The 22,216-nt window shown below is 41.6% G+C and overlaps 1 protein-coding gene across 3 annotated transcripts in view; it reads left to right on the top strand.

Moving 5' to 3' along the window:
- The window catches only part of Eip63E (cyclin dependent kinase Eip63E), a 173,196-nt gene that overhangs the window by 139,863 nt on the left and 11,117 nt on the right, over positions 1-22,216 (top strand). For 2 of the 3 annotated variants that reach the window (XM_022072560.2, XM_022072561.2), the window contains exon 4: positions 11,829-12,022. In XM_022072560.2, coding sequence (XP_021928252.1) covers positions 11,829-12,022 — 194 coding nt within the window. Of the gene's footprint in view, positions 1-10,240; positions 10,805-11,828; positions 12,023-22,216 lie in introns of those variants that run through there. The other variant, XM_022072562.2, reaches the window with a different exon arrangement.

The raw sequence follows: 22,216 nt of genomic DNA, 5'->3' as shown, positions 1-22,216 counted from the left end.
TTGTGCGTCCTTGCACTCTGTGACTAACTTAACATCAATGAAGGCGATAGTAATCGTGTACTAATGTTACCTTTTCATCCGCACGCCTACATCGGGATATACCAGTCCACAACCCCTGTAACTGTTTGACTTGAAATTTGAACTGGCCAGAAGATCATGGGTGAAGGGCTCCCTCGCCAGCAAGGGATCTGGTATGCAGGTCAAAACACATGGCATTACTCGAGTGGACATAACCCAAAATATGACGGTTTGAGCTAAATAATAGTTCATGCATTTCTTTAAAAAGCTCTATAATGGAAAGCTATGGTAAGAACGCAAGGAATGTTTGAAACAAAATGCAGATTAGAGAAAGCAATTAGGGGTATATAAAGCAGTCAGACTATAAAAAGTGTATCCAGTTGGCATATGTTTGCCTTGTATTTGATTTGTATTTGATATGTTTCTATGTTATACGATGTCACATTTGAGTATATGTACCAATTGTTCTAGGGAATAATTATCACTACATATAATCTTGAGCGGGATAGAGGTACTTGGTTTATAGTGTAAGTTTAGTCAGATATATATATATATATAAAGTAGTGAGGTAGGAGACAAATTGAGAGGATCTGTGAGTTATAATCTGTTAGAAATACAGGAACAACGCATGTGGAGATAAGGACTCACATAGGAGTGGAGTAAATTGCATGCGAATGATAAATGTAGTATCTACTTATAAGGTAACATAATGACCTTGCTTCACGTTGGGATGTTTAGAGCTTAGATAAGAAGTTCAGATGAATTTGAAATCAAAATTGTCCTCACTTCATTATCGGGGAGTTTATACCAGTCCAGAACCCCTGTAACTGTTTGACTTGAAATTTGAACTGGCCAGAAGATCATGGGTGAAGGGCCCCCCAGCTAGCAAGCCATATGTGGAGGTTCCCTCGCCAGCAAGGGATCTGGTATGCAGGTCAAAACACATGGAATTGCTCGAGTGGACATAGTCGACAGCGGGCTTTCAGCCAGTAAACCAAACTTTTGTACCAGTTAGGGAAATAGTGTATAAGATTTTCTGTAATTTAAAAAGTAAAATTATTCGGTTTCTTAAATTTGTTGTTTCTGTATTTATTGATATACATAAAAATTACCACGTCAACCCTGAGGTGATCCTTGTTCCCCACTGACTCTAGTTCGGGATATAACTATCTCTTTCTGCAAGAACAGAGAAGGTAAAAGTAGTGAGGAAGGATAGTTATAGGAGGATTAGAGTTCAGTTCTTGACTCGGGAGTCCGACTGTCGTGAAAGTTTCCTCTATTTTTCTTCCCTTCCAAGCAAATACTGTGATCGTACCGTGAAATAAGCTTTGACATCTACCGTCCTCATAGTTTTTAATGCATCGTTCACAGCTATCCTATACGTCGACAGATTGGCAGGGTCTTCGCCGGATATCTGAGCACAAACAGGTGTATAAAGTGCAAACGTGTCTTAAAAACTGGACAGTGGTTGTCAAGGCGTGTACTAGATTCAGCTTGTTCATAATTTATTCCAGTCGACTGTGTGTCTGCTCGAAAAATGCTATTAATTTCATGACCAGCTGATCAACTCTCAGCTTCTCAAGGAAGATCTTGTACTGTTAGGATGTAATAGATATGCAGTCGTACCTGGTCGCTTTAAACTGCTAGTTGGTCCCTTCTCCGCACCAATTTTAATACTTATACCGCTGTGACCCTTCTTCGTTTCCCTGGATACTATGAAAATATGGCCGGAGTAAAGTCACCAAAATGTTATCGCCGCTGCAGGCTGAACGGCTTGGTCATTACCAGTGGATAAGACAGACTTGGACGCTTGGAAACGAGTCTCTGATAGGATCGGCGCGCCAGTGCGGATTTTACAGGACACTCGGGGATTTGGTCGTGTTCTGGTGAGAGCCAGTCGGCCGACGGAGCTGGAGACGGTCAAAGCGGGATGGAGGATTGTAGACGGAGGGGCCTTGAGGGTGTGGCAGGGAGGATGGGGACGATGCTACTAGAGAAAGGGGTGGGCCTAAGGTTTAATTAATTCCTTTGCCAGCTCAAGTGTTTCCAAGCGGACCTAATTAGTGCGTCGGCTTGATTAGTGGCTTACCGCGAAGTCGGGATATCATATAGCTGGGTATATTCCGATTATTAACGGACTCGGGGCCCGCGTTGTGACATGACTTTACGTAAAATTGTTTCATTTTAAGTGTGTTTAAGCTCGCTTCTTTAAAATAAGTTGTTTCTTTAATTTTGTTTATGTGGAGACTAATTTCTTGCTTTCTTGAGATGTCTTTGTAAATAAAATGCAGTGTCACATTAATTAAAGAAATTTAACCTGCTAATTTAAAATGAAGGGGGTCTTATCGTATTGATGTTTGGTCCCTAAAATGGCGTGTTCTAGTGAAGTTTTTATTAAAATTAAATATAAATAGTAGGATTTGAGGTTTTGACGGCGGTGAGTCTGAAGATGTTGAGAAACTTTGACCAGTAAAAGGGAGCCGAATAGTTGGCGAAATGGTCCACAGGTGTCGTTTGAACGTAGAAGTTTATTTGAGAAGATGAAACTTTTTTTAAGGAGACTACTTTCATCCACCTCCTTCCCTCTTCGCAGCGTTTATCATCCTGGTACCTTTTCATGGATCAATAACCCTTCTGGCCAGCGTATTATAAGGATCCGAAATCCCTCCTTATGAGCTGCCATTTTTAAAGGATAAACTTTCATGATTGTTGCGTATGGGGCAACGGCTGTGGAGGTTTTGCGTTACTAAGAAGGCTCTCCTCTGTGATGTAGCGCCGTGTAGTCTGGTAGAAGGCAGAAGTTTGCCTTCTACCAGACTACAGGGTGCTACAACCCAGAAGACGGCCATCTTCAAATTTTAAAGGTGAAGTCTTTGGAGTGCACTGACATTCCAGAACTATTCTTCACGCATATCTTTGGCCTTTGTTCTGCTAATGTGATCCTTAGGACATTCTTGCACTGATGTGACCCGAGGTCATTGTAACGCTAAAATTTTTTGTTTAAAAAAAATTATTTTCTTACCAGCTGAGTGACTGTTAGCTTGTCAAAAAATTGTCTTTTTTACGCCGTATTATCTGATCTGCTGACTGCGTCGTTAAATAAACTGAAAATAAGTAATGTACACACACTGGTTGCTAAGATACACGCACGAACTGACCAAACGCGTACCTACAAATAGTGGCATAAACCTATTTTTGTTATAAAATGGTGAAAATTTTATGATATTCAACAGGAACACCCAGTAACTTTTTCTGTACGCAGTAGCGGTATCCATTTAAAGCACAGTGGCTACTTATGTTATATTTTGCCCACAGAGTGTATTTATGGGTCCCGTGTAGGCTTCCGGTATCCTGCGATTAGTCTCGTAAAGAGCATCAGCCGACTGATACGTATTTGTAATGGTGAAGCGCTGTGTTTTCTTTGCGGTAAGGACCGAATTTTTAAATATTATTTACACGAGCTTCGTGCTTCAAATGTGCCATTCTGCAGCCTTGGGATACTAAAGGTGTCACGTGTGTGATATCTGACGCGCTGCGTGGTGGTAGGGGTCTTACGTAACATGGGCTAATTGACTGTGATATTGAACTCAATTGACTGTTGAAGAGCCGGATGTGTTTTGGTACTTGTTGCTTCTCATCATTGTTAACTGAGTATAACAGGAGGTCACGCCGTTTGTCTGTTGCTATGGAGATGGCGCGCGATGCCCGGAAGTGGCGGAGAAAACCTTGTAGGAACAAGTATTGGACATGGCAAGGTAACGTCTCCGAATTTCGACGAAGAATCGCGTCTCTTCTCTGGGATGTACACACCAGGAACTGTCATCCATAAATTAGACGCATAATATGGTTCATATAATTTCCGTACTTTAGAACTATATGGAATTTAAAGTACCGTTATCAACTTCTCAGAACAGTAACAGTAATAGCACAGGTCTCAAATAGTACCAGGAAAATACCAAACTTTGTACAATATTCTAAGATGTATGTCAAATTATTTCACACGTGGATTCATTTGTCTCCTTTTACTGTTCGTTTATTCTACACTGAACTTGAAATTCGTTTAGACGTTTGTGCTGGAACGTGGTTGGATTCCATTCCAAAAGGCTTGCGTCGTAGGATATTGAAATGAGCGTGCTTATGTGGCGCCTGCGCAGTGCGTACTGCGTACTTGTGCCACACTTCCCCAACAAGGAGAAGAAACATGGAGACTTAAAGCTGTTCTTAATTACTGCAGATAATGATGTTCTTCACGAAAGATGTGTTCATCGTAGTGGAAAATTTTTACTCCCCATGTGCGTGTCTCGAGTAGGATCATGTGTGGGTGCGTGCGTGTATACAGTTATTCATGCGGCGAGGCTCTGTCACGTTACCTGCTTGGTTATGGAAGTATTCTGCCATTCCCCTACAGATGGTCTTTGGATCGCCTCTATAGTCAGGTGATTCGTGTTTTGTTTAACTACTTATCTTCCTCGGCTGTGCTGTTGTTAACACGGTGATGAACATTCGTGTTCTATGAACTGCTGGGGACTTTCTGGCTAGCTGAGCGTACTGTTAAGGGATTCAAGGACTCTGCTGTTTTGGAGTGTGTGGTATGTTTAACGACGCTGTCAGTAGTTCAGACTGTAGATTCGAGTGATAATATGGTTAATGGATAATGAATTGGGAAGGATATGGAAGGAACTGGTCGTGACATAATGAAAGTTACTGTCCTGGAATTTAGTTGGAGGGACTGAGGAAAGGCTCGTAAACCCTCAGTCAGGATAACCCGCCTGCGGACCAAGATATTTAAACCCAGGTCCTACCGAGTAGAAAGCAGGAGTTCTAACCACTCGGCAGTGATGTTCGATGCAAGCAGCAAGGTAGACTATAAACAGCTGAGTTGTAATGTATAGCGTATTTTAGTGTGGTAAGCAGTGGTAGAGAGATCAGCCTGTATACAGCGGGTATGAAAATGACTGTCCTCTACGTTGTTCCGCTGTGTATTACGATAGACGTTTCGGAGGTATCGTATGTATGTATGTGTGCGTTTGATGGGGCAGAAAACACCTCTGAAACGTCGGTAAACTTCCAGACAGAACGGCGCAACAACCCAGAAGACAGCCATTTTCAACTATAATTTATATTTTGGGTTGGTTTCGTCAGTCACTCTTGTCAGATGACGGCTCAGCGCCTCAGAATCCACTGGTAACTGTACACACCACGTGGTTTAATAGTCTGTTACTCTGCGTTCTTTGCAGTTTTGTCGCTGAGAGATGACCTTTGAACGGCCCTGGTAAGGAATTTTGTCAATCTCGTTCGTGGCGGGCAAACTTAACGATTTCTGGCACTACCTAGTGTCAGCGGTGACCTGGCTCGTAGATATATGCTAATTGGACCCCCAGAGATTTTCCCTACGCTCACATACCGCGGTCTATCACGTGACGTGATAAATTGATACAGTCTGCGACAGGAGAAATATGCTTTGGCCCTGGATTTACCTGTCCGCTCCTCTGGTATGTTCCTGCTAGGTGTCATTTAAATCCGATAAATTTTAACCCATGAACCTCGTCTCAAGATAATTCCTTTTTTTTAACTGTCTGCAAGAAACGTATAGAATAAACGTTTTACCCTTCAAAGCCCAGTAGTAACTATGTATCATATTCTCTTTTAATTTTTTTCCCGTGTTTTCCGTTCATTTCTCGCGTTCCACATTCCTCCTTTCCTTGATTTTCGTTACTTTCTCAAGTGCGAAAGTGATTCGTTGCGTACTACCGCAGAAAGTGCAAGTTTTTTGTAACAGGAGCAAATTGCACTGCGCGCGGTCTGGGGAACCCTCTCCACGATAAACAATAACGTTTATTTAGAAGGGCTGTTGTTGACGGAATCCCCCTTCCTTGACTGATAGGCCACTGGCATGGCATCAGGATGGTGGCTGTCGTGTCACGTCTGTCAGCAGGGACCGGGCAGGAAGCTGACTGATGAGTGAGTGTGTGTGTGTGTCGCCGTGTTCGCTGCTACTTGATGAAGTAGAAGGGTCCTTTCCTTTGCCTCAAGTCGGTGACGGAGTCAGGCTCCGAAATGTCGAGAATATTATGTATTTTTGCAGGATGGTCATTGTCACAAACGTTATGAGCTTCGGTGTGTCAGTCTAACAGACCTTGACTTGTTTTAAAATGCCTTTCAACCCTGATGCCGGAGGCAGCAGGGACTTCTGAAACGTTGGTGAGCTTCTACCAGTTCACACGAGGCAACAACCCAGAAAACGGCCATCTTTGAAGTGTAGGCCAACATGGTTCTATCAGAAGGATATTACAAAAGCTGTTTGAATAAGCTGCTGATTTGATCAGTAGATACAGAGCTGATCTCTAACAGATCGTAAGTTAAGTCTGTCGGCATGCTGTTTTGATCTGCAGCGGTGTTTACATTGACATAGGCCTTACTGTATGTAGTGTATCTGTTGTGTCACTAAAACGGGTTTAACTATACTTGCTTTGGCTTAACTCTTGGCCCCAATGTTACGCTCACACACGTGAGATATGCGTCGTTAAGGTGTAATTCTACGACTCGGTCCGTATTTGTGTTGCTGCTACATTAATGGCTTCTGAAGTTCTTTGTGTGAATTGTTGAAATTATCATGATCTTGCTACAGGAGACATGGCATTCATGTATTACCGAGCGGATTGGTTCACCGACTTGTATTTTGGAGGTGTCAGTTCGAATCTCGTCTTGTTCCTAGCTGTCCTGAGCGTTGTTGTGGTCTTGGTTATTAGTTAAAGCTTGGTTATTAATTTTCGGAAGTGATTTCCGGAATTGAGCATCCTCGGGATGTCTGTCTGAAGATGAAGGCATTATGTCCCTCCGAATTGTTGGTATGTAGCTTTCAGTTTCACACGGCGTTACAGGCCGGAAGACGGCCCTCGACATTAGTCCTTCCGGTGGTCTGAAAGGCTGCCGAAGCTCGTCTGAATCATATTTAAGAAATCAGTCCGTATCGCAAAGAAAACACATCACCTCTCCATTACAAAGATCAGCGAGTTAATGCTGTTTAAGGGAATAATCGCTGTTTGCACTGAGAGTTACACCACTCTCTTAAATACAAAATGCATAGTAACTGATTGTTAAAGCAGACGGTACGTATAGTTACCACTGGGTTTTTAGAAGATTAAAGTTAGGAGTGTGCAAAGTAAGGTAGACAGTCATAATTTTGATGGAATGGTTACAGGCTGTGCCGTAAGCTCGCAAGTGTGGACAGTTGATTGGACCATTCAGACTGATGAACGCAGTAACTTCTGTGCCTGATTCTCCACTGACAAATGATTTCGTCACGTCGTGGTCTGTGGGGGAACAAAGCCCGCAATGTTCGTTAGAACAACCCATAGCATTTGCCTCATCCACGTGTCAGTTCTATATAGTTCCTGACACGTTTCCCCCCATCCCGTACCCCTCAAAAAAAACCCGATGTTTTAATATGGAACGTTTGTCTTCAAAGCGGATCTTAATTTCTGACGTGTTGTTTTTAATAAAGCGGATTTTAATTTCTGGCTTGTTTGTCCCTCAGGAGCACAGGGTGTTTGTAAAATCTGTATTTTAATTAAATAGTCGTCGGAAAATAAATCTGGGATATGAGTTTTCCACGATGGAAAATCTTCGCTGTGCCACACGTACACTGACTGTGGCCAGTGGACTACAACGCTTATGTGGTGTTAATTAGACATGCCTCGTGTTTATACAGGTGCATTATTTACCCGAAATTGTTTTTATTTCAACACAATTGATAGGAACTTATGGACTCCCTTGAATTCTGGTGTATTTTTACCCACCCTTTTTTTCCGAAATGAAGAGCTGCTCTGTTCCATGTGGCTCAACCATTGAACTTAATGGTCCATCAGACCGTGGGCGGTAAACAGGGAAGCACGTGGGCTGAGTTGTGGATGCGTGGCATTCACCTAGACAACCATTTCTCCCTGCAAACCCTCAGGACATTAAGTAAATCTGAGTGAGGTCTCAGGTTCTCATGACGGCAATTATGAATATTACTGCCCTCTGGGATGTCTCATATGAATTTACCGACGTTTCGGAGGTGCTTGCTGCCTCCATCATCAGAGGAGCAAATGTTTCCTACTACTCATCTAGAAAACTTCTTCCATTCCGACTCTCCTCTCCGCTTGTGCCTCGTTTGCCTTCAAAGCCTACGAAGTTACATCACTATTTTTACAAGAAATCACTGAGCGTCGCAACCGATTGGTTAGCAATCCAGCTTCGTATTCGGGAGGTCTCGGGTTGAAATCTCTGCCCGATGGAAGGCTGTCCTGCCCGACGTTGTTTGTAGTTTTCCTCAGTCCCTCCAGACCGCTTCCTTCCATATTCTTTCCAACTTTTTGTTCGTGCTGTCGTTTGACGCGATGTAGCCCGAATTATCGGCAGCATCGTTAAACAAACCTGAAATTAAATAAATATAAAAGACTTTTGTTGCTTGGTGTCTATAAATGACATGGCTGTTGAATCAGGGATGTTAAAACCCCTTTCTACCCCATGAGTAGTATTGGGGCCTTAGATAGAATGTTGATAAGGAGCGTTTTTACCGGGAAGGGGGTGGCATTTCTGCGCCTTGGGTAGCGTTCATTTTGTAATTGCTCCTTCATAAACTGTTCATAGCGTGTCATCGGTTGTTTACTTGATGAGGGGTCTGCCTGTGTCTCGTTAGTTGTACTAAGTATAATTCCATTCGCTTATCAGATGTTTCCGTCAGTATTTATGGAGGAAGATAAGGCACTAATTGGGCAAATGATTCTCAGATATGATCTCATAAAATAATTACGTATGTGCTTCGTGGCAGGAGAATTTTCATTTTCTCCATGGTACCTTTCTGGGTTGTGATACCTTTCGAACGTGTAGAAGGATACCAACGTTTGTATTTCTTTCCATCTCTAGGGCTGCGTTGGTACCAATCTACAGTGGTAACTTGTGAAAGTCATCAAAATTGATTCTTTTGTTCATTTTATGTCATGTCTCATTTTAATGTTGAAAGATATTCTTTTCGTAAATTCTGTATTTATCTCGTTCTTCCACCAACGGACGTGTCTTCTCGTCCTCTGACAGCTTTGTTGAGTTCTCTCCCCGAAAACTACTTGATGAGATGTGAGGTGTAAGTTATGAAGTTCTCCGTTATGTAATGTACACCATAGCCTCTCTTTAGCACATTCAAAAGGCCACGAACGCCGTGTCATACGTCAGTGCAATTAACGCGTGCTCCATTGAAGTGTGACGTAATGGAACCGTGTCCTTACGTAGTTTATAAGTCTATTAAAGTGTTAGTAAATTTATATCTTTATAACTAAATTAGAATTTACCCATCTGGAAAAAGGGTAAGTGATCATGTTTCATACAGCGACGTTTCTTCGACTTTGAAACAGGGTAAAAACAGAAAGAATGCGTAGCTAAGAAAGTTGGTAGTCGGTGCATGTGAAACAATTCGTAAATTTTCTTCAGACGAGCGTCGGCTTCAGAGGCCGAATGTGACGTGGGCGTCTGAAGTGACTTCATGCACGTCTAACCTTCAGAACGCGTGTCTTGGAGCATGAGCTCGTATTGTGTTATCTTCAGTGGAGTCAGGCGGGCGTCTCAAGGCGGAACAGACGCTTCAGTGTGTGACGTTCTTCGTGTTGAGGTCGTCGTCTTTGCGGTGTTCCAAGCAGATTCTCTCTCAACACGACACGTATCATTTTCGTCCGTGAATTTTTTACGACTGTAATGTTGGTCTGGTAAAGCATGACTGAACGTCCGAGGATTCAGTTTGCATCATTTCCATAGAAAATTAACTTAGTGGATAATACAATATGTTTGACGACGTTTTAAAAAAGGTTCAAGGCAATCTGTGAATGCGCATTTCCGCTCTCAAGTGTTTTATACGTGATGAAGTGAAAGGTTTAGTTAGTTAGTTAGTAAGCTGGACGTACGTCTGCGTGTCGATTGAATTTTAGTTGAGTCATCGTAATGACTGGGATCTAATTCACGGGAAAGACGAAAAACTTAAAGAGTCTTTCTGGATAATGTAGCTGTAATTTCATAAACTTCAGTAAAGTTAGAGAAAATATATTTAACTTACCAGAATTTAGTCACCATTTATGTGTGTCGATGTAGTTAACTCTGCTGTGAAGTATCTGAAAGCGAGTCTTGGTACAACGCCGGTAGAATTTATTTGATCTGGTCGTTTCATGTTCTTGTGCGTGCAGATTTTAGCAAACATAAAATCATCGGTTATCAAAACATGTGCCTTCTGTTCTAAGCAAACTAAAAGACAATATTTTGCATAATCAAACAAAAGAAACAGGGCTCGTGACAATGCGCCGTTGAATTTCGTGGCAGTTAACGGTTGTTAATGTTTGCCAACTATGTACAGTTATTCCATATCCATCTGCTACCTACATGTCGCTTCCCCTCCCCTCCCCACTTCACTTATCACGCTCCATTCTCGCGCATATCAAAGGTCACAATAAATTAGCGGGGCAGTAGCACCCAAACTCAAATGAGTGCCTAACACGACAATATATTTTAGAATTATGACAAGACTGACAACAAATTATCGATGTGAAGAAATTAGCTGAAGAAGCGAGTTGTTGTGTTCAGTGACGTGTTGATCGTCAGACGATGCAGTTCGAATTGAGCCGTTTGCATCACCGTAGAGCCACTGTAGACGGTGGTGAAGAATGTGACGCTTATTTCTGCGCGTCGCCTCGTCCCAGCGTCCTTCTGATGAGGGTCATGAAACGAAGGTCAAGTCTCGGGCTTTCGCCAGATTTGGAGAAAGGTAGCTGCTTCACAAAGTTCTAATCTTAAAGTTATTTCACATAAAAAATAACTTTTTTTTAACGGGTTGTTTCGCTGAAGTCGTTAAAACAGACTCGAAACAACGTGTTTATTGTAATACTGCATCCACTGAGCTGCAGTATGACTTAACATTTTATAGACTATGAAAAATGTATTACAATGTCACCCTGGGATGTCTGCTAAAATATACGTGACTACGCTGTAACAGATGTTCTTGCTTTCTGCTGCCTTGCAGTGGTTTAAAAATTAGTTTACTAAGGACCGCGGAGGTTTCGGGCGCCAGAAGGGAAGAAGTTTAACTTTTATTAACCTTTTGCTTTAACGAGAAAGGTGAAGTGAGGTTGAGTGGGGTTGCAGAAGAGGGATGAGGCATATGTTTTAATATGAGGGTGACTAACTGTCTTTGGGGTGTTGCGCCATGTAGTCTGGTACAAGTTCACCGACGTTTCAACGGTTCTTGCTTGCCTCCGACATCAGGGCGATAACAAGTCATCTAATATACTCGCCGCTGTGAGGACCTGAGATCTCACTTATTTTGATGTGGTTTTTCTCTGCTTAGTTTTATTAAATTTTTATTCTCGTTTCTACACAAATCTGAACTTCAGTTTCGGGCTGCCAGGTGTGTTTTATTGTGCAGCTGTTGGGAAAGGACCGTTTCAGTTCAACGGGCAAAAATTTATATAATATTCTCATCCCTTACCGCTTTCTTATTTCCTTTATCTTTCTCTTTTTCTCATTTCTCCCCATTCCTTTGCCATTCATTTCCCAGCCTACAAATTACAGTAATTCGGATTTCTGAATTCGCCTGAGTGATAACTTTCTGTGTTTCCTCAAGATGGGTCACCTTCATTCGGAATCTGCCCGTGTTTCTGTGTTACTGTGCACGTGTCACTTTCTTTGGGACTGCCACTGGTCTGTCTTCACATCGAGCACAGCTCTGAGCATAAAATTTGCCACAGAAACTTTCCTGGTGAGTGTTCCTGTACCTCGTGTGTTTGTTGCAGATTGGGACGGTCTGGGCGAACACGATCGGGTACATCGGCAACTGTCAGTCTCCAGCGACTCCAAACTACTGGACGAAGACATCCGGGAGGAGGCGAGGGTTATCCTTAGGCCTAAGAAACCTCCGCGCCCCAAGTCAGAGGTTTTCCTCAATAAGGAACAGCAAAGGCGGACCAAGAGGTACTCCGCGTTTGGGGTAAGTTGTCCTACCCGGCCACGCGGTTGACATTTCAGGTTCTCATCTCACGACGGCGAGTGTGAAGATCGGTGTCTTCTGGCATTTTATTCCGTGCAGTTCTTTTGAAGTTTGACGACGTTTTTGGGGTGTTTGTTACGTCAGTCATCAGTTGCTTTGATCATCTCAGATTTGCCACGGTAGCCGAGTTGTTAACGCCAGAAGTTCCGTTCCTGTAATTATTTGAAGCGTCTAAATAATAGTTTAACGTTCAGTCCGTACCTCAAAGAAAACATATCACCATTTCAAAGATCATTTGGTTAATGATGTATAAGGAAATCATCGCTGTTTACAGTGAGAATTACGCGGAAGCCCTAAATACAGTGTACAGGTAGAATTGTTGAGTGTTAAAACAAGTGGTGCATATAGTTACCACTGTGCTGTAAAGAGTTTATCGCGGGATGTTTACGTTCGCCACCACGTCCGTCGGTTCTGAGATCCGCCCATTTAGTGCAGCATAGTAATGAAGCGTTTCTGAAACAATTCCAGGGCGAAGCGTATCGTGTCGTAATGGAAGGAGTTTGTCGTCGTGGGTCGAGCGATGTGACTTGCAGTGTCCCTGCGTCAGATTCACTGATTCTCGTAATCCTCGACGCTTCGTCGTCAGATATTTCGCATTCAATCGGACTGCATGTGCGTCGAGACGCGCCCTAGTTCTCGGATGCCTCGTGTCACCCCGCAGACCGGCGCCTTTGGAGTGGAATTGGGTGACTGCGTGGTCGTGTTCTGCCAGATATTAAATGATGAGACGAGAGAAAGTCGTGGGGATGCTGACAAAGTTGAGAGGAAACGGTGGTTGTGGAATCGCGCTGAGGGTTTTCAATGAGGCGGACGCTTCGCGTGCACATTTCAGCGAAACAAATTTTAATAGGATGTGTCTGGTTGGTAGTGCACCAAGCCTTTTTCACTCCCTTATATCTGACTATGAACATAGGCCTGCATATATTCTGAGTATAGCTGTTTTCTAGGATGTTGCGCCGTATACTCTGGTGGAAACAACCGACGTTTCGGAGATACATACTGCCTTCATCATTAGAGATGAATCTTTCGTGTGTTTCTCTCTTTCTGAACCATAATTCTTGTTGTCAAAACTGGAATTTTGTCCATCGTCTTTGCGTATTGTAAATCACGCTTCGAAACTTGGTTCTGCTTCCGTCTTCAGGTGTCAGGAGCTCAAAGGCGAAATGTTTTGAGTCGCCTGGTCGAGCTGATTTCAAACCTGTCTAGGTCGCAGCTCCTCGTATCATCTGAAGAGATTATTCTTACAGGCTGGTCATCAAGTTCTTAGGGTTATATTTCGAAGCGTTGTCTCCATGTCATCGTCATTAACTTGAAAGTGTGACGCTATTCGTCTTGTGTTAATAATTTGAATCTTGACGCTGAAGAGAGAGAGAGACATTATTGTTATTATTATTATTATATTAAAAATTGTCGAGATAGGACCATATTCAATTGCAAACGTACTGTTTAAGAAAATTATGTCTTTAAAGATTGTTATTAATTATATTTTGAAACAGTTAAGTAACATTTTAGTCATTTTATTGATGGGGTGAGAATGGGGGGGGGGGTGCCTTGAACTCTTCTGTTTACATTAAGGGGGTCTGAGACTAAAAGAATGATCCGAAATGCCCTAGCGGCGTCTTTGCTGGAGATTTTAAGAAGATTCTGGTAACCAGCGCCTTTGTTACAAACGTAATCTCCAAGGTATCTCGTAAGTTGTAATGATGATTGCGCGTAGTGGGCCCCAAGGGTGGGATAAGTATCAGGGGGTGGATAACCTTCGGTTCTTCCCTCATCTGATGTCTCCTTTGGGAGATCGATGGAGGAAATAATCGTTGCTTAATTATCCGTCCAACTCAAAGTGGTCTCGACTCTCCTTTCAAGAGCTTACGCAAGAATAATTCTATTAGTACATAAGAATTTATAGTAGGGGGGGAGGCGGCCAGGGTTGCCAACTTGCAACCGAGGGAAATCACAGGAATAATTCTATTAGCGAATGAGAGTTTCGGGTGACTGGGAGGGGGTATCCAAGGTTGCTAGCTTGTAAGCTATGTAAATCACAAGAATAATTATATTAGCACATGATAATTTAGGATAGGCCGTGCAGTGTATGTTGTCTTATTTATTACAGTTTAAGAGAACGGTGTGCAGACAAGGTTGCCAACTTGCAGGCAAGTGAAATCTGAATTATTTCATCTGTTATTTCAAGCGAAGAAATTTACGAATAGTAAGTTAGACCTTTTTAGCTTATAAGATTCAGCGGAACCAAATTTCTAACAAGACAGATTGCTGCAGAATCAAAAATCATGCATCTTAGCGTCGAGGTATTTGATTGAGCCTCCCAAGTTTTCACTGCGGTGAGTATGATGATGATGATGATGATGAATTGGGTTTCGACGCCGTATGGACTTGACGCTAGATGCGAGCGTTTCGGAGAAATAGAATCCCATCGTTAAATCAAACAGTTGTGTTGTTATAATGCGTTGATGAAATATGTTTATTTCACTAATTAAAACAAAATAAGACTCTGCCTTTATTAAATTATAATATAACTGAAACACACCAGTTTAACCCTTTCAGGCACAGTTGTACCTATATGTACCAAATGCTTTGGCGTTCACTATGTTGCCCAGACTGTGTTTATGGGTGTAGCATTATTCTGGCAGTAAACACTGATTATTTTCTTAAAGGGCATGAATTAATTGATCTTCGTGATGGTGAAGTGTTGTTTTCTTTGAGGTAAGATATGAACTTTTAAGTATTATTAACATGAATCCACAGATCCATAAATACACTCCGTAGGATAAATACAGAGATTCTGAATGTTAAAGCAGGTGGTGCATATAGTTACCATTGTGATTCAAATGTTTAAGCCCTTTGGTCTGTTCCGATTCGTAATTGGGTATGAAAGTACGAATGTTTCAGATATTAGATGGGATTTCTCTGATGGGAGATCGTCTCATCGTAAATTCAACGTAGAACAGGAAGACGTTGACGTAATCCATGGCTCGAACGGAATTCGAATCCTCTGTCTCAGTGTCTGAGGGTCCAAGACTGTGCGGGCCTTAGACCATTCCATCTTGGTCTGTGGTCAATACCAGAACCTTTGTGGATCACGTCGCGTTTTTATGTATTGGCGCGTTGCGTCCGTCACTTGACATCCGAGCGGATCTTTCGTGTTCGTCAGTGTTCTGATGCCTCTCTTTGCTTTTCATTCTTTTACACGCTTTCCGGAGGACTTGCATGTATCCCGTTCGGCGGTCTGTGAACGGCGATAGCTTTCAAGTTCAGTCAGCTGCAGCGCAAACATTCGCTAGACTCGTCTGGTCTTTTGCTACCGTAAAATTCCCCGTTGAAATTCAACGGGAATTATTTCTTTTGTATCTCAATCCCTTACCCCCTCCCCCTTTTGTCCTTCCTTTCTTCCCGTTCGTTCTCTTATCTTATTCCGTCCTTTCGCCCTATTTATTTCCCATCTCTTCCCACACTCCATTCTCCTCAACTTTTTTCTTCCCCTGGGCCAATAAATTTTGGGGAGTGGGGAGATTTATGTAGGGTCAGAGGAAGGACACTTTTCAGCTCTTCAAATTTCAACCCTGAAGATGGAAACAGTATGTTTCTCCGAAACACTGGTGTCTACACGGCGTCACAACCCATAAGAACATTGTCAACTTCAGAGTTACACACACACACACACACACACACACATTTCACTGTTTCATGGTCTGATACGTAAGCCTTGTTTTGTGATGTAATTTGGTTTCAAAAACGACCAGGCTACACTGTGCTGCCTCCGTGAGTTCCGATAAGTTGCCCGTTTAGTGGTGAATTGTGATTAATTATTTCGAAACTTTTGTTATGTATTGCTGTAATTCTGATCGCATATGATTGCAATAGCTGTGGGGGGGGGGGGGGGGTTTCCCCAACCTGAAAGGTAATGATTGATGCGACGTCGCGGAACCTGTCGATCGCCTGTAGGCCGGGCATACACAGAAAAAGGTCTCTGAAGTAATTAATATGCTGACAGCTTAGTGAAGTCTCCAGTTGCCTGTAATGGAGTGTCGCGTGTTCAGAATTCCCCCTCGGTGGACATTATTTTCTACGAAGTTTAGTTGACACTGATATTTAATCTATTTACAACACTCATACGATTTACAAATGTCTGGAACTGAAGTGTTCAAGAAATATTTGTACCTGACGACGTATTTGAGATAAACCGATTGGAATTTCGGCCGGTTTACCTGCTGCCCTATCCTAAAGCGTTTTGTGATTTTATTCGGTTTCCAGGTGTGTGTTACAACACGTTTCGGGACTTGTCTCTATTCCCGAAACGTTTTGTGTGTCGAATATACATCAGACAACGGTAAATGCCGAAAATAATATTCGTAAAAATGATTTAAAGGCATTACGAAATGCTTTGAAATATGAAGTCCTTTACAGTGAAAAAGAAACCCGCTATTGGATACACCAACCTTGTTATCACAAAAATCTGTTCTACTTTGTAGCCTTGAATTAAGATTTTTGGTTAGTTAGCGTTTGCTACAGGTGTTTCAGAACCTTGAAGCATGCCAGTGATATATCTATCCCCTTTAATATGCCCACTGGTTAATTAAAGTTGGCGATCCTATCTGTGGTACTGAACACGCAGTTGCATTATGCGACAGCCTCGCTCCCTAATAACTTCTAATATAGGTCACTTCACTTTCGAGTGACCGCAGGGCTACGTGCTCCGGATGACGTCACAACTGGAAAAGGGGGGAGTGAGATCGATTATGGTTTTCTACGTGCACTATAACCTTGCGTGAGAGCAGAGACAACAACATGGCATAATTTGAATGTTTATCTTGTTTGCCATAATATTTGCTCATTTTAGCCAACGCCAGTGGCAAAATGTTTGAATCAAAATTCCTCTCCTCTCAAAACACTTTAAACGTGTCACTAATTCGGCCTAAAAACTGAATTAATGATCATCTGTCGTTAACGTACTACAGTCTTCGTGTTTAGACGTGGTCCGTCTTACCAGAATGCGCAGGGCATTTCACCTTGTTCACTAATGGAGCTGAAATATATTGGTGTGGGTTTTTGGAGAAAGAGCTGTTAGCGACTTAAGTTCTTCACTTACAATGCGTCATTCCTCGTCCTCATTACTTTCCTCCGATATCTGATACTATTCACCCCCACCCCACTATGCTGTCATACTTCTCCTCACCGTAAATCAGCGGTCACAACAAAAAAATCGCACGTTATACAGCACTTTGGCTCATACTGTATAATAATTCCGTTCTAGTGCTTTACGATAATTAGCTGTTTCGGGTTCGAATCTTAACGTGGGTATAGACAATCATGGCGTCTTGATTCCCTGGAAGCAAATACATGGTTGCCATTTTGAAAGAAAGTTAAAGGATTTTTTTTATCCCAGACACAATCCCACCCATTTGAATTTTCTCATAATCACTGCGTCAGTAGATCGTAAGGTTCAGTACGGACCCTGAGTCCCTTCCATCCACTTCCGTTCCTCAGCTCTCCCCCTGCGATCCATCTTATGTTGTGCTCCTCCCGATATCTTCTCGAGGACCCCCCTCCCTGTATACAGCCGTATCTGTTTATCAGTTCCGGAGCTTTGCTTCGTGGGTCGGCGGTTGTCGATATTGAATCTTTGAGAGGGTTGGGGGGGGGGGGGGTTTTAGTTATAAAAGAAAGGCTACGAAACTACAGAACTTGCTGAGAAAGCTGTTTTCACTGGAGGTAGTTGAAAGGGATGCCATGTAAGAGAAACGCCGATACCATATACTTGAAACAGATGTCAAGAGGTGTGAAAAATCTTCCTTAAGGAAGACTATTTAAAAATAAATAAATTTTATGATTAAACGTCAAAGAGGGAGGCCTTTAGAATGATCTGTGGTCTTACTTGTAGGGCTTCTGACTTATGAGCAGCTTGATGGTCTCATAGGGGCCGTTATGTGTGGTCGTGGTAGATACCAGCGTTTTGGGAGGAACGTACTCTCTCCATCTTCAGGAGTTTGTAGATGGTAAGACTGCACGGCACAACAACTGTCCTCGAATCTTCGTTTAAGAAGCATAAAATTACTCTGTCAGGCAATAATTTTCCCACCTCTTATGGAAGACGAAGGTTCATTGCCGTGTATACAAAATCCCGCCACCGGCGCCTATCCTGAATAATTTTTACCACCCTCCAACCCCATTTCCGTAAGGACCGTTCTAATATTGTATTTCCATCTTTTTCTAGGTCTTGTAAGTGGGATTTTTCAAATTGGTGATGGAAATTCTTGTTGTCAATTTGATGTGTTAAAACCGCGCAAAAGTTTCGTTTCGTCTTGTTTTATTTATATTGCGACATGAAATCAGACCAGGCGTCACCTTAAATAAGTACCGCTGTACTTGCCATGTGTAGGTTGGGCCTACTGCGTCTTATTTCACTGTTGCTGTGAAAAATCGGCCGAACTGAATGCGAGCAATGCATTAGAATAGCAGGACACTGCATGTGTCCATCCAGCGATTCATTCATGAGCTGTCTGTTGTCCTCTTGATCGCGTTACGTGTGATTACGTATTACTGAACATTCCACTTTGCGGAAAACCGTAAAGGCTCGGGGGGGCTCTGCAGACTTCAAACGCCGCGGCGGCTTCGCTTAGACTTGATTAGCAATACACTGGAAAGTTTAAAAAAAAAATTGCTTTCCATGAAGCTTTAGAAGAGCATTATTAGTTATTTTTTAGTTCCCATTAAGCTTGTTTTTCTTTTGTTTTTGGAAACGGACCTGTTTCTGACAGAACCAACACCATTTGCGATGGTGCTCGGCGTAGAAACGAAAATTGCTGTCTGTTCACTTCGTACGATATGTTTCGTGGCCGTGATGCAAACAAAACTTGTAAATTTTAATGAGGTCTGTGTTTTATGCCATACAGCCTATTGTTTTTTTTTTTTTTTTTTTTTTTTTTTTTTTTTTTTTTTTTTGTAAGGTGGACCGTTTTAGGCTTCGCCCGTCGTTCGTCTGATGTTTCAATTTTTATTTAGGCCGGGATGTTATTAACGACCACTTACATAACGCCATATTTTACTTACTCTTCATTGGACTGACAGGTTTCCATTTTTAATCGCGATGCATTGTGGTCTTTTTTACGGACTGTAGGGTGTCCTCAGAGATCTTCATTTGTTGATAACGGAGAGTTTTGAATGTTATTCTTGGGTGGGGCATTTGATGCCTCTGGCTTTTATTCAGGTCTGCCTTTCTCTGTGAATTCCGTGATCAGTTTTGTCTTTAATGTTATAAATTTATTCTCCTCTCTGAACTGTTCTTGTAATTAATTTTTTCGTGTATGAATAAAAATGTTGTCTCGCAGTTCGTTTACCTATATTTTCATATTTTTTTTCTGTTAGAATCTTAATTTTAAAGTTATTTTAAGATCTACATAATGACCTTACGATGACTTTTGCATTTACTATAAGCTGAACGAGAGATATTCTTTTATGGATAGTAGCCAATATTTTTTAATTTTCTTACCTTTCCCTTGTATGTTCTTTTTTTAATTCTAAGATTATGTAGCTTTAAACTTAATGCTTTTCTTTGTATACTTCAAAACGTTTGGCTGTTTTTCGTGTATGTGACGAGTGAAGTCTTAAAACTATAAACGCAAAGAACTAGTGTTGAGGCAAGTTTTTTTCTTTTCTTTTTGGAGTAATTATTTACGTCTCCCATGTTCCATCTAGGTGTTCTCCTTGTCTATTGAGTCAGCCGGAGCTTTTCATAAACAAACGAACCCAGTGTTTCACTTAGAGAAAATTCCTCTTAGAATTTCAACACAAGAACAAATGATTACTGGTATAAAGGGAATATCTTGCTGTGCCATAATGTTGTAAAACGTGTGGACGAAGCCTAAATCGGAAATTAAATTTTAAAGAGGTTTTTTTTTTCATTCGGAACTATTTTCTGTTCCAGCTTAATGCGTACTAATCTGGTGTAGTTCAGTGCACTGTCCATTCATCTTGTCCCATTTCACACTTGGGGTGAAGTGTAAATTTAACTTTTGTCCCCCAAATAGGTCATTAGATTACCCTCGTCCCTGTGGTAAGCTGTCTTGTTGTAGTCATTTCGAATTAACAGCATCGAAGAATATTTGGACCCAAGAAAATTGTTGTAGTAATAATGTTGTTGCTATGGTGATTAAATTAAGGATAAGCAGATGGTTGAGGCATGTATACCTTCACCCCCAAGCCAATTTACTCACGATATATACATTGGTTACGAGGCCGGTTGGGTCCCAGAACCGGTCTGGACGCTGTGATAAGGAGTAACAAATTTTTGTTCATGACGATAATCGAACCCCGATCGTCTGTGTAAAATAACAATGGGCTATAAACAACTTTCGAAGCCGGGTCTTCGCGCACCAGATACTCTGAAGTATCGTTGTAGTTCTATGCTAGTCGGTAGTACAGTCGACTGTTTTTGTGAAGTGTGATTGGCCTTGTCTGTTTTCGGTGTCTCGGGAAATTGCCTCGTGGGGTTAATTATTGTCATGACGTAATTAATATCCGTCAGCGATAAAACATTGATCGGGTGTCACCGTTGAAGCAACATTTTAGGCTCTCGTCAAAGTTGACGCCATGTTGTACTGCATACTTCGAAGAGCTAATCTCTCATTTGATTCTAGTAACTGTGTATTATCGCTATAAATTAACCAAAAAAAATATATTTCCGGTAACGGATTGCACATAGAAATTATTATAAAACGGCATTTTAATTTTAAATTATGTACAGTTCGCTACTAAGTTTGCGACGAAGTTCACAGATTGTAAGTCGAAAGTCGAGACCTACAACGATTTGGCATTTGAGGTTACGATTCGATATAATAAAACTTGGTTGCTTCTGGTAATTTTTGCTCCTTATGTTTCCTATACTGTCTCAGCGAAGATGCTTCCTGTCACGTGACAAGTGTAAGCTTACGTGTTTATTACAGTGCAATCTACATACGTTTTTCTTTTCACATTGTTGGAAGGTTCTTCCAGTAGATGTCTCTGTTGCTAACTGAAGTTGCTGAAAAATTAGGATCATGCTAGGTAGATTTAAAACTGAAACACGGATTTATTATGAAATTTCTTAACTTGTATTTAATTGTGTTTGTGGGGCCTGAAATCTTGGTTTAGCTGGTGTGATTGTTATGATTGAACTGGGCAAAGGGAAGGATGGCTCTGCGCGTGTTTCAGAGATTAAATGCAATGACATGGAACGTGGGATCTATATTTAAAAGGTTCCTTACTAACTTGTGACTCGCTCGCTGTGTCCAGATGTCACGCACATAAAACAGGTGTTTGTGAACGCCTGTGGAAACTTGCTCCGCTTAGCCTGTATAATCGGAATGCTTTATTTTTGTATTTAACTATTACTGTGGAAAATACAAAAAAAAACTTTAAAACTTGTAGAGTAATTTTTAAAGTATAGCATGCATAAGAAGTGTAAAAAAATCGGCTTTAAAATGTAGGATTTATGAGAATAATCGGAGATTTTTTAATTGCTAATGTAATTTAAATATCGTAGAATTTCTAAGAAAACATTAACATTGTGGAATATTTCGCAACTTTGTATTTATGTGTTCGTATGATTCTCAGAATAAACAGTGGTCACTCTGCAGTTATTCTTCATAATTCCTTTTCTCTCCCAGGAAGCATGAAACTGTGTACGTTATAATACAAGTTAATGCTTTGGGAATTACGTGTTTGTTCCACGTGGTCCTACTGAAGTTGCTGTGTGATTAGGCAGCATGGTGGTCGAGTGGAACCAGTGCGGTGGCCGGCCAGCCGGCCAAGCAATCCTGTAGAAGGTACCGGAATAACTTGTTGGTGGCGGCAGCACCTGCTGAGGACAGACCGTCTTTGCGTGTTTGAGAAACCATGAGCTATGGACCTCTGAAACGTTGGTAAACCTGTACCAGACAACACAGTGCTTCAGCCATGTTTGATGAAAATGTTTTCTCCAGTGTAATAAACATAATTTTGCAATTATTTTCTTTGCTAATTTGCATTCCAAGTTACCCTTGTTGATTATTTAAATCGATTTTGCAAATGTCACACTGTGTATGAAAATTTTGAAGTTCTCACTGCGTTGAAGATGGCGATGTTGTACTGTGTTGTGACGCCGTG

Source organism: Zootermopsis nevadensis, unplaced genomic scaffold, assembly GCF_977971745.1.
Source record: "Zootermopsis nevadensis isolate Lab colony 2312 unplaced genomic scaffold, Znev_1.0 Znev_ptg000017l, whole genome shotgun sequence".
Lineage (NCBI taxonomy): Eukaryota > Metazoa > Arthropoda > Insecta > Blattodea > Termopsidae > Zootermopsis > Zootermopsis nevadensis.
Note: the sequence above shows the minus strand (reverse complement) of the source record. Positions and strands in the feature narration are given on the sequence as shown.